The sequence below is a fragment of the Pteropus alecto genome, unplaced genomic scaffold (genome assembly GCF_000325575.1).
Source record: "Pteropus alecto unplaced genomic scaffold, ASM32557v1 scaffold87, whole genome shotgun sequence".
NCBI lineage: Eukaryota > Metazoa > Chordata > Mammalia > Chiroptera > Pteropodidae > Pteropus > Pteropus alecto.
In genome coordinates this window covers 19,261,479-19,274,771 of record NW_006443225.1, presented here as the reverse complement: position 1 = coordinate 19,274,771, position 13,293 = coordinate 19,261,479, and the positions used below count along the sequence as shown (strand labels likewise).

Below are 13,293 nucleotides of genomic sequence, written 5' to 3'. Positions count from 1 at the left end.
CAGCTCTTTGATCCCCTTGCCCTCTGTTCTCTAGATCTCGGCCATGTACTCCTCCGTGAATAAACCCGGGCAGTGCGGGAACAGACCGGGACAGTCGCTGAAAGCCTCGGAGTCCAGCCGCATGTGCGACCCAGGAGCCGCTCAGAGGTCCCCGTCTTCCTGCAGTGACCTCTACGCGACCGTCAAGGACTTCGAGAAGACCGCCCGCAGCGCCAGCCTGCTCCCCGCGGCAGGGAGGCCCCGGGAGGACTCGGAGCCTGACTACGAGGCGATACAGACTATGGACCGAGAGGAGGAAAAGGCCGCCCCCGAGGCCAGCGGCCGCCCCGGCTCCGGCCCGCGGGAGAGCGACTATGAGAGCATCGTGGACGTGCAGCAGGGCAGGGAAGTCACCAGGCTCTAGCAGCCCCGAGGACACCCCAGAGCCCGGGGCCAGCGGTCGGGGACATCTCTCCTGCACACAAGAAGCCGCGACGTCACCATCACCGCCCACGCGGCTTGAGTGAGCCGAAGCCCGTGCAGATGCCAGACAGTCTCTCAGCGTCGGGGACAGTGAGGTGCGCACCTGCTGCCCGAGGCTGTGCCCGAGCACATGGCCCTGTGTCAGCGGAAGAGCTGCTCCCGCCAAGACGCAGCCCACCTGCCTAACACTGCCGTTCCGGTGACCCAGGCTCCCGTTCTTCCGCCCCCGGTGGCCGCCCGCCGTCTTCCCCTTAGACTCTTCTGATGGCTCCTGCTCCGTCCCGCGGAAGTCCTCCCGCAGGCCTGGACCTGGCCTTCGCCGTGAGAAGCCCTGGTCGCGGGTGCCGTCAGCTCGCCGTCCTCTTCCGGGGCGCCCCTGGAGCGCCGAGGCCTTCGCGCCTTCCGGTTCGCACGCTCCGTGCCAGCAGCGTCCCCCCGAAGCACTTGAAGCCGTTTTCAGATTCTTTATTTTTATTTTCGCCATCAAAACGATTTTCTTTTTCCCCGAGCGTTTGAAGCTCTTCAGAACTCTTGCAGTGTTTTCCACAAACGTCGTGATACTTCTCTGCTTGTCTTAGCCCCGATCCCACTCCCCCAGAACTGAGAGCCTCAGCCCTCACGTTGGGACAGGGACCACACGTCTGGACGGCGGCCACGGCGTCCGTCTCTGCGGACTCGCGAGCGTGTTCCTCGTGGGCGCTGCTGGTACACCAGCAGCGTGGGCCGCACGAGTTAACCGCTGCCCTAATCTATCTCAGATTAAAATGCAAACGTTTATTTTTCTTATATAAATTTATAAGATGTTTTATGTTTAACGCCTGATTTCTAAAAGGTGCCGGAAAGATAATGTATATTGACTATTTTGATTTTATGTACAATGATTTATACTCTCATTTTGAAAAGTCACTCGAAAGCACATAAGCAAGGGAGTTATAAGTCGTTGTTATCCTTTTTTTTCACCAAGTGTTTAAAAACTCAACTTTTCAAATGGTACTTGGAGCTCTCGGTCAAAATCACCTGGCTCGCTGGAAAAATAAGGAGAATCATCATCAATGATCATTTTCAGTGGTTTGTGGTGGACAATACTGAAAAATTTGAAATGGTAAAAATGGGAAGAACAACAAAAGATGACAACGGATGACTGAATCATGAGCCTCGCGCAGGTGCGACTCCCAAGGCTTGAGCACGTTTTTAAGAAACCAGTGAGGACTTCTGCAGTCCAGTGCTGGCACATGCAAATTGTCTGTTGGGATTTTTTTTTTTTTCTCCTTCATTTTACAAAAATGGGTATCTGAAATCACTCGGATTGAGAGATCAGCCTGGTGTGTATTTAGTCATCTCTTCAGATTTCATAAGGCCAACTTTGGGAAACGTATTGACTTTTCATTTCGAAAGAAACCGTGTTGAAATGCTGTATGCAGTGTGGGTTACAGAAAATGGAGCTTTCCTCCAGCGTTAAAGAGAGAGAGGCAGTTATTATTACCACTGTGACACCTGTGACCTTTTGGCTCGGACCGTCTCGCCGTTCCCATGTGCCGTGACCAGGAACGCAATCGAGGGGACCGAGCGCCTTGAGAACTGTGGGGACCAGCTCACTGGCGTGGGTCCGCCATCCCCCGCACTCGTGGCAGGCCGTGGTGACCGCTCCGTAACACGTCTCCGGAACCGTAAATCTGCGTTGGGGTGAACTCGTTGGCTGCCGTTCCTGTTCACTCAGCCGTGTCTCTTGTGAAGACGTCACGTGAGTCGGCACGGTCCTCGGTGATGGTGGCAGAATACCCTGGGAACAGGGAGTGTCCTTTGCCCTCTGCAGCCACATCCTGCAGCCACATCCTGCAAAGCACTGTTTTGCCTGGTGATGGTCACTGCTTAATGTAAAAGAGTTTGGCCCAATCGTCTGTCCGTCCCGGGGTCCCTTTCGGGCGTGGCGATAGCTCTGTCACACTCACGCCGGGCCCGGCGCACGCGGCAGCAAGGCCCTTGCGAGCCCCTGGCCACCGGAAGTCGATCGTTTTCACAGTGTGCTCCTTATCACCAGGGCATCATCCCGAGGTGCAAAGCCATCTGCAGAGGCAGGAGCTCTCTATCAATAGTTACATCCTCTAGAATTTCAGTACCGGGGTTTCCCTGGGAAGCTTTGAAATGAAGGCTTTGCCGAGCAGCCATAAAGTACACACTGAATTATCCTCCTTGATCTGAGAACTTGTGCTACGATTGAGCCGTGAGATAAAGCATTGTAAGTACCTTAGAAGGAACCATGAGGCCCCCCAATACAGATCCTAAAAGAATAAGTGACAGCACAGCCCAGGGGGGCCAGGGACGGACAGTAAACTTCAGCAGATGGCTCTGTTCTTCAGACCACTGGTACCAAAGCGAGGTCTGTGTATTGAAGCATCATTGCTGTTTTGACCTGATAGTATAGTATTTCACAGAGGTCGTCACTTTTACTTTATTTGTTGAAAATCTGTGCTACAGTCTTTGAATTGGACAAAAGCCTATGGCTTCTCTAGAAAAAAAGGTTTCATCTTGAGTTAAGTACTACAGAGTTTAAACATATGAAAGGTAATTATTGAAAAAAAAAGGATTTATTGTATCTTGAGAATTCAGCTTTGACAGCTGTATTATGCATTCAGTGATAATAACCTAGGTTACGTGAAATTATACAAAAAGATACAATAAGTTTTAGGAAATTTTTTTGTCTTATTAATCAGAATTATAAACTTATCTTGCCCAAAAGTAGAATTTTTTTTCATTTAGAAATTTGGAAAGTGTAGAAGAAAGTGTAACCTGTTTTATGTGAAATGTTTAAAGAAATTTTAAATTTTAGAAGAAAGTAATTTTTGCAAATATGTTTTCCACATATATTTTTTTCCTGCCCTGTACTAAATTATATTCTTAGTTCTAGTAAAGCTTTTGAAGGTACTTCTCTGCTTCGTGGGAAAAGGCTAATTACTGACTTATCTGACCTCAAAATCCAAGAGTTAATTCTAATTGAGTGCTAATTAACAACAGGTAGTCAACACAAAGAACTAAAATTTAACCTCAGCATGTCACTATACCTATTTCTCATATCTGATTTTCACTTTTCTACTTAGAGCATTTCCTTACTTTAACCAGTAACAAGCTATATATACACACACAAATATATGTATACACATATGTACATACATATGCATGTATGCCTAATTAATTAGGATACATCCTATTATGCATCTTGAATGTTGCCTTCATTTAATTTTCCTAATGAATAAGTTCAAATTTGAAATTGTGTCCATCATTCTCTTGGCTGAAAGACAGTGGGATTTTAGATCGTTTTATTACACACGTGACTCACTGTATATCCAACCCAGTGGGAGGGAGCGTAAACAGGTGTCTCAGGTGCTGCAGGAGCTTTGGCCAAAAGCCACAAGAGCCGGTGGCCAGGTCGGGGCCGCAGCAAGGTGACCGCCCTCCAGGCCGCGGAAGCGGAGGCCGCCACCGTCACGTGGGCCCGTTTCATTTCACTCTAGAAACCCCGGGATCCGCGGGCAGGGGGGTCGTCTGACGTGAGATGTCGCTGCTCCGAGGTGATGGCGTGGCTGTGATCACGGAGCTTCGGTGCAGGACCGAGTCCGGAGTTTGTAAATGAGTAAATGACCTTTTTCCAGGGTTCCCTAGAAGAGTTCATGTGACTCCGTGTGACCTAGTGACGCCGTTGAGGTCGTCCCCGGCCAGCCCCGCCCTGGCTGCCAGGAGCACAGTGGGGACTGGTGGTTACTTCCTGGCAATCGTGACAGGAGATTACTGTGTAGTTGGGAAAAGTTAAAGTGTAATGTTTGGTGTTAATAAGTGACTGATGTGAAAATAGGAACAGTGTCTATAACGTCAAGATGGCTTTATTTGCAGTGAAGTCTGAATTCCTTGTCCTGTGGTAGTATTTCCTTACTCCGCATCATGCCTTTTCTTCAATATGTCATTTTTGACAATGGCATTAGACGCATTAGACAAGTTATACACACTGAGAAAACGCTCGACTTAAACAGATCAGTTTAGAAACCAGGATAAATTAGAGTTTTCATCTGGAATTGCCAAAGTAAATTGAACAAAATCATGGTCCAGAAGAGAACAAACATTCATAAGTGCTTTTTTCCCCTACTGCTCATTTTTAAGCCTTTGTTTACATCCAGCCTCTAATGTATAGAAAGCATTTCACTGTTTTTCCAAGTTCTTCTTTTATTTAACTAAGAAATAGTAGTTCGGATTCCTTGTCATGCCAGATGGAATGAGAAATGCGATTTTTGTTAAAGGGTCAATTTTTCTAAAGCGTTTAATTTGGTAATCATTTATCTTAATGTGGCTAGATGACATTTTTCTTTGCTCACCGATTATATGCTATGGCCATTTTTTTTTAAATGTACTGTGTTCTGGTGTCTCAGATCACCTCGTGTGACGGATTATAAAGGCTGGTAATTGTCACTCCTCGGAGTTCCGTATGTTGGCAAGAGTAAATGTTTTAATGGTGTCACCTCTTAAAGGTATTAACATACGTTCTGGGAGAGTTTGAAACAGAGCAAAGCAAATAGAAATTCACATTTCGTTGTCCATGCATTTTTTTTTTCCTCAGAAAAACAGTTTCCCAGAAAGTGACTTATTATGTGTTAGGTCATGATCGGTTTCAAAGTATGCCTCTTACTCAAAAATATTCCAAAATAATTCATGCCTCTGAGTGGCACTTAGACTCATTGTCTCAAAAGGCCTTTTAATGGTCACATTGTCCAGTTCACAAAAGAGTGGGAAAGTTGTTTTCAATATTGAGAATTTTTAAACGTGAGTTTTAGTCCAAAAAATATCTCTTATTGGCTTCAACAGCTTCTAATTTTCCCCTTCCTGACTCTAGGCCTTTCAAAGAGTAAATCTCAAGAATGGGAGCAGGAAGGCCCTGTTTATTCCGGCCTCCCTTGGGGTCTTCCTGCACAGGTGACCTGCTGTGACTTTGCACAGCACCGCCCCAGACCCCCGTGTCTGCGGCGCACAGGGCGCGCCCCACTGGCTGCCAGGGTAAAGCCACAGACCCGCCCGGGGAAGCAGATGCTGGGTTTCTGTGTTGGGAGCGTTGCTAAACCAGGTACGGCCTTGCCCACACCTTGCATGAGAATGCGTGGCACTGAGGGACGGTGAGACAGAACAGAATTTTAAAACTTCTGCTGAGGATTCCGCCTCACAAATGCAGAAAAACTCCCACCATTCTCTGCCCGGGTAAGCTCGCTGGCCCCCACAACAGCGGCCCCCTGTCTCCTGAAGTTCCAGCGAAGACAGATCTTTGTAACAGCCCACCAAGAGTTACCCATCAAGTTGGAGGACACTGATTATTTTGAGGGGGACATGCAACCCGTTCTTGTAAAAATTAATCATTTCAAAAGTAAATTGAGTGTAACATTTTTTTTAGCCAGCTCTGGGAAACAGTCCCTGTGAATTACGCCCGTTGCAAGGAGTGCGATCTCCTCTCCCAGGTCTCAAGGGAACGCGACGGGCTGAGCATCTAACTGTGGCGTCTGCAGACACTGAGAACAGCCTGGCCGTTTCTGGGCAAGCTGTCTGATGCTCGGGGGGCGGATGCCAGCACCTTGGAGTGCCAGCCCAGGAGCGGGGTGACACGGAGCCTGACGGTCCCCTTTTCTGCACACCTGAGGCTCCACCACGTTGATGTCTCGCGGTTTTGTTTAGTTTGGACTTGTCGCCGTAGCTAATGATCCGAATGGATATTCCAGAGTCTAACTTTTTTCTAAATTAACAGAACAGATTCTCTTTATACATTATTTTTCAAAAGTCCACCCGGTGTACCAGCTAGGCACCCTTATTAGATCAGTTAGGGCTAAAAGAGGGGCCAGGCTTGCCCTCCCCCCGGAGTCTGCAGCTCAGAACTGTCTTGCCATAATGTCTAGTTGTGTTATGTTGATTTTTAACTCAGCAAGTTGGAAATCATGAGATTGAACCAAACTTTCCTTTTCCTTTCTTAAGCCTAAAGAGCATTTTTTTTTTTTAACTCGAGCTCCCCACTGAAGTAGTGGAGGTCCCTGACCTGACCCCAGAGGCCCGAGTCTGTCTGGGAAGGACTTCGAACAGCCCTTTGACAAGTTTTCACGTATTTTTAACATAGAGCCCAACATGGCATTCACGATCCATCCCAGAAGCTTGCTTACGTGTTTAAAGTTTATTTTTTGCACATAGGCTTCTCCTGTATTTCCTGGAGCCATGCTAGAACCCTAATCTCCATGGGCTGCTCCATGACTGCCCGCTGGTCCCAAAAGTGGCAGTGTACTTGGCAGCGCTTGTCACTTAGGGAGAAGCACGTGGACCGTTTCAGGAAAGCTGAACTCACGTTCACGTCGACAAGCGTTTGAGAGTCCTGTGCGCCTCAGATTTTGACACTTTTTTTCAATTTCTTTTTTTTTTTTCCTGAATGCCAGCTACATACTTGGTTCTGGGGGAGGTGGGCAGGGCAGGGGTCAGAAGTAAAGTTTGAACTAAGGGACATGGGCAAGACTTCCTGGCTCTGTGTGCGTCCGTTTGTGTGTGTCTCTGGAAAGTGTGTTACCCCAGCTCCTTGCCCACCCCTCTGAGTCTCTTAGGGAACAAGCTGTAACGGTGTGTAAATGAGAGAGAGTATCTCAAAGATTTAAATTATTATTTAGGTGTTTCCTTCTTTGTAAACTCAGGAATAAACCTGGTTTGTGGATAGCATAATATGGCTCCTAAAGCTATAATTTCTAGGTCACTAGGCACATCCTTTCAACTATGTTTCATTTCGAGACTTCCGACTTAGTTTTAACTGGGAAAAGAAACCCCTCATGATGGAAAAAACAAAACCAACAAAAGACTTCCATAAACTCTGGAAAAGCGTGGCGTCAGTCTCACATCTAGCCTAGAGCTCGTGTTTCTTGCCTACAGTATTTCAACAGTTTTTATGGGAGAAAAAAAATTGCACATTTTTTATTTCTTGGAAAAGTGAATCGAGGTGTTGAATTACATTCTCAGAGGGGACAGTTTAGTCTGAAGAGAAGCACTGGCTTTGGAGACGAGCTCACGGCTCTGAGGTCCCTGTTCCAGCATCGACGTGACTGTGTGACCTTGAACAGATGGTTTTAACTTCTCTGTGCCTCAATCCCTCCGCCTACGAAATGGAGATGATGGTACCAACCGCTGCCTACCTCATAGAGTTAGTATGGGGGACAAATGGGGTAATTGAGATACGTACCAACGCTTTCAACTGTGGACGGAAGGTGCTATATACATCAAAGTTGTATTGTTTTTAATGATCCGATTATGGTGTTTAGGGCTTAAACAACAGCAATACTGTTAGTCATGTGAAGGATAAGTTTCAATTTCATGCACATTTACAAATGTCGTCTGCGGCCAGACCTTGACCCTTCACCCAGCCATGGTACCTAAGGAACTGAAATGGCCGTTCGTTTTCTGTATTTCTGCCCGGAGTATTTCTACTCTGAATGTTCCCAAAAGGCTGGAGTTTAACTTCTCAATCTCTTAGAGTTTACATGTAATGAACTTGACTCAAGCTCTGCGTAAAAGTCTCGTTACGTGTAAATGGCCGGTACGCTGTAATTAAAGGTACTTATCAAATTGTCTTCATTCTTTTTTTAATTGCAATAAAGGTCAGTTTTATCAAAAACTTGTTAAAATTTACTTGCTGTTGGGGAAGGTCAAGAATGGCTCATTTTTAGGCCCTTAGAGCATAACCAGGGTTTGGGGATTTTAGCCATCAACGCAGCCCTGTGACAGGAAGCAACGCCTGATGGCCAGGCCCGAGGGTGTGGCGGTCGCAGACCCAAACGCTGCAGAAAAGGCGCTGAGCCTGAGTCCCAGCTCCATGAGGACACTGGGGAAGCTGCGACTTCTCCGTGCCCGATTCCACGCACGAAGTGGGGGTTAACAGTCTAGAACCCACTAACCAGGTTGCCTTGGGGATTAAACGAGATATTGAGCTTGGCACCCTGCAGATGCTAAGGGCTCTAAATGCTAACAGATGACTGTCACCACAGGCCTGGGACATTTTTGATGACACCTACCCACACTGCCTGCCTGCCACTCCTGTGAAGAAAGGCAACCAGAGAGCAAACAGTGCCCCAGGCCATGAGGAAAAGCCACCAGTGGATGGCTAGCGGGAGTGTCTCCCCAGCCTCTGATCCTGGCTGCTGCTCCTTCCTAGTCCCTGGAGACAAGCGTTGGGGTCGCAAGGCAATGCACGTGAGGGTCTTCCAGGCGTACTCCTGTGTCCTATTTGTCTCTGCCGTCAACCCCAGGCACCCCAAACCCACGCATGGCCTCGGACATATCCCCCCGACCCGGCCTCCGTCTCGGAGCCCGTCCCGAGCTCCCGTCTGCCCCAGCCCTCCTGCTCAATCACAGGTGTTCAACCTGTCCCCGCCTTCTACGGGGATCAACCTGATTACTTCTACCTAACTCCTCCCACAGGCGCGAGCCGGGCCCCCCAAACTGTCCTGGCGGGTGCATTGGGGAGGAGGAGGCAGAGGCGCCCTGCAGAGCACAGCCCACGGCCCTGAGCCCTCACGGAGGCCACGCTGCCCGACCCGGCCTCAGAGGGCTCCGCTCCGCTCACCCTGGGACTCGCTTTCTCACACAGGATGCGCAGTGCCCGCGACCAGCTGCAGGAAGGGGCCTGGCCACCTCGGCCTCGAGCCCCGCCTCCTGGCTCACCGAGCGGGGGACCCCGTCCTTCCCAGCCGTCAGCCCCAGCTCCGTGCACGGAGGCTGGGAGCGGGGATCTGGGAGCCGGAGCGAGCTCCAATCCTGGCATCGCAGCCAGCTTCACACACACACACACACACACACACACACACACACACACGCCACCACCATCATCTGGGGGACAGCCCCCGGGAACAGAGCCTCCGGGCGGCACCGTGGCTCGCACCTGGCACCTGCGGACTGGAGCGGTCTTTACAGCTCCGCCCAGCCCGCTCTGCCCCCGCTGGGGCACAGCGGCCCTTTAACCAGTGCTCCTTAGGGCGGTGGGCCCCAACCTTTTTGGCCCCAGGGACCGGTGCTCCTCTGAGAATCTAATGGCGGATGATCTGAGGCGGAGCTGAGGCGGCGATGCCGGTGCTGGGAGCAGCTGCAGATACAGATGGAGCTTTGCTCCCTGGCCCGCAGCTCACCTCCTGCTGTGCAGCCCCTTTATTTTTCCTAACAGGCCCAGGGGTTGGGGACCCCTGCCCTAGGGGACTGGAGGCCTCTGAGACCCTAATTAAGGTGACCCAGGCGTGCTCCGCCCTTTGTGCCTTTGTTACAGAAGATTCTCTGATCCCCCTTTTTGCCTGTGACGCTTCATTTTTTTAATGGTTCAAGCTCTTACTGCCCTTTTAAGGTCGCCATGCCGAATACTGGCTGTCTCCCCGGTGATCCCTAAACTCTCAAGGCTGGATTGCGGGTGCTCCGAAGCCAACGGTCCAGCAGGCTTCACGCTTCCACGGTTTCTCCGTCTGTGAGCGTCCTGGAGGGGCGTGTGGCTCGCCCAGCTGTGCCCCCAGGGGCGTGCTTTAGCTTCGAAGGGTCCCCCATGGCATAAACCAGTTTCCTACACACAGAAAGCACTAAATAGATGTTGTCTAATTCGAATCCTCACACCTGTCCATCGTCTGCAGTCCTGTGAGCCTGTCTCGGACGGGTGTTGATAAACCCATGGGATTTTAGGCTTGAGCCCTTCCCCTACCCAGTGCCTCTCCGTGCCCGTGACCTTCTGAACCACCCACCGAGTAGCAAGGCAGGGATGTCCTCCAAGGTAAACCAGCCCCAAACGTGGCAGCGGGGGAGGAAGGGAGACGTCCGAAGTGGAGAGAAACAGCCTGACCACGTGGCAGAGCTGTCTTCTAAAACAGACGAGTCCTTCCAAACAAGCAGCTTTCAATGCCCACGGCCCGACGAGAAGATCTACAGAACTGCCCCGTCAAAGCAGAAAAACGAGTTAACAGGGAGACAAAAGGAACCACAGGAAAACCACTTATTGACTCATTCGATAAACGTTTACTGAGCACTTACTATGTGCCAGGTGCTGGAAAGCGACAATGAGAGACAAAGCCCTGCCTCACCGGAACTCTCCCAACCGCTCAGCCCCGCAGCTGGGGGTGCCGGGTCTCTGGCGATCCACTTACAGGGCCCCGCAAGGCCTCTGGGAACAGGTTACCGTCAAGGCGAGACCCAAAGGGGGAGCTGGAGAAAGAGCATCTGGGAGTAGGATGTGGGGAGCCGCTGATGCCAAGACTGAATGAGAGACAAAGCCCTGCCTCACCGGAACTCTCCCAACCGCTCAGCCCCGCAGCTGGGGGTGCCGGGTCTCTGGCGATCCACTTACAGGGCCCCGCAAGGCCTCTGGGAACAGGTTACCGTCAAGGCGAGACCCAAAGGGGGAGCTGGAGAAAGAGCATCTGGGAGTAGCATGTGGGGCGCCGCTGATGCCACAGGTGGGGGAAACCTAGCTCTCCACACACAGGCGGACGCCGCTCGGTGGGGCAGCCGCCAGGCCGCCTGGCTTCTCTTTCCCCCTCGTTTTTGCCCTCGTCCAGCCCGCCCCCAGCCTACATGTCTCTGTGGTACGTTCCGGACCGTCGCCAGATGCATCCTTCTAAAAAGGCAAGCCTGGCTCTGTCAGGAGTAAAAAACAGACGCCCCAGTAAGGTGTCTATTAAGCACCTGCTATTCTGAGGCATCGGTCTGGATGGCGAGGCCACAGCAGCACCCAAAACGGGCAAGGGTGACCGTTCCCTCACAGTGCAGTGGGGCAAGGGAAGAATGATTCACCGAAGCAGAGTTCAGATCCCCAGTGTGATGAGTAGAGAAGACAGAATAAAGCAAACAAAATGCGCGTGGAGTAGAGAGTGTCTCGCGTTGTCGGCCAGGCCGGGCGGGTAAGAGGTGGCACTTTTCGTGGGGGTTAGTCGGAGAAGCCCACGCGAGCTGGAGCAGTCACCGGAGGCTCGGGGAAAGGCGTGCAGCGTCCGGACACGAGCGGGGAGGGGAAGGAGAGGTGAAGTCTCCGATCGTGATGACCTGGAAAGCCGTGGGGCTTCCAGGAGCCGCCATCAGCCGGACGCGGGCTCACGAGGGCTTCGGGACGAGTCTGCCGAAAACTCAGTCCCCTCGCACCCACCCCGCCCCGGGGGACACGTGCCGTGTGCTGCTACAGCGACAGAAAACGCTGGACGAAGCTCTCCGGTGGCATAGGCGTCCCCGGCCCACCCAGGGGTGACGCCCGTCGTCACCGGAGAGAGACTTGGCGAGGCAGAGCGCGAACGCCCCGAGTGGACCACTGACCGGCCAACGCGTGTTTTAAACTGAGGTTAAAAATAATTTACCACTAAAAAGCAAACACAAACAAACAAGCAAACAAACAAAAACACATAGTCCCTACTCTCTCCTCTTAGTCATTAATTCCTGGGCAGCTTTTGAAAATGAAATGTTTTCGGTTCAGAGATTCTCGTTGTCAGTTACGATTAATCGTCAGCTTTTTTCCTACGTGGTCGTCAATCCTTGGGTGCTTCTGGCTTCAGTCTTCTTCGTAACTAGTTGGATCCAGGGACCCTCACGTGTCCCAGCGTCTCTCGCTTGCTCACCCGCATATCTCGCTTCGTGGGGAAGGCTGAAACCAGCTGACTGGCTGTTTCCTTGGGAAAATGTGAAATATCCAGGCCCCTCGGCACTGGCGAGTGCCCGCCGAGTCCTGGATGCCCCAGGCCCTGCTTTCACACGCTCGGAACCACTCGAGGGGCCACACCAGACCGCGGGGGGCTCCGCTAAGGTCATGCCCGCTCTGAGCGTCAACTCCCCCGCCCCGCAGCCCAGCGGCCAGTCTGACGCGGCCCAGGATCTCTGTGCCGTGCGGGGCCCTCGGCACCCTCCCCTCCAGCTCCGTGCTGAGCCACCGCCTCCCCGCTTCTCAGCTCCTGCAGCCGCTCTGCCTCCTGGTCGGGACGGCCCGATGCCACCTCCCACCTTCCCTCGCCGACGGCCGTAACAGGTGCAGCCGAAGGCGCGGGTCAGAGCTGGAGAGCGGCGTCTCCGCGGCCTCACCCGAGCACGCGTGCACTTTGCCCTCGGCTCCCTCTGAGCCCGGCACCTCCCCCCCCACCCGCCACACGGTGCAAGTGACTAATGCGTAGCGATGTCCGCCTAGCCCGGGTCTTCCTCCGCGGCAGAGAGAAGCGGCCATGGCTTTAAACGGTCACTGCTTTTTCCTCTTCCGCAAACACTCGAGGCGCAAAAGCAGCCGCATCAAAGTCAGCCATGTAACCAATCATCCAAACTGGATCTTTGTTTCCTTTAAAGAATGAAAATCCAGCCCCCCACACGGCCTTGGCAGTAAATGTCAGTTAAATCCTGTTCCTGCGGATGCTTCTCTGCGACCCTCTGCACACGGCCCCTTCGATCCCCCTCCCACAACGCAGGGTCCACCGAGCGCTGGGTGCCAGGCGACGGTTACGGGGCGCTCCATTTCTCTCTGAGGACCGGGGGCCCGCAGCTGGAGAGAGCGGGCTTAGTGCGGGATTCCACGTCACCTTCTGAGACACGAAATGTGAGTTTCTGTGTCTGGGGCCCATGAGGGAAGCTTCCCACTGTGACCAGCTTCGTTTACAGTCGGGGTTACCCCGCCCCCCCTAAAATCCATCAGTCTTCACAAACAGGATGCCAGAGCCAGAGAGGATCTTCGGGTTCGCCTAAGCCACCGGGCGCTTTTGCGGGTGCAGGTGCAGAGGCCTAGCCTGGCACAGGGGTGGCGCTTGGGCAGCGGGACCGGAGAGAGGCCACTGCAGAGGCCGCGTG

The 13,293-nt window shown here is 52.1% G+C and overlaps 1 protein-coding gene across 1 annotated transcript in view; it reads left to right on the top strand.

Annotated features, from left to right (window-relative positions):
- PAG1 (phosphoprotein membrane anchor with glycosphingolipid microdomains 1) overlaps positions 1-1,254 on the top strand; it is a 95,927-nt gene extending 94,673 nt beyond the window's left edge. The window contains exon 9 of the mRNA XM_015598620.2: positions 35-1,254. Within this exon, the coding sequence (XP_015454106.1) occupies positions 35-403 (369 nt within the window). The 3' untranslated portion in view covers positions 404-1,254. The remainder of the gene's footprint in view (positions 1-34) is intronic.
- Positions 1,255-13,293: the final 12,039 nt, after the last annotated feature.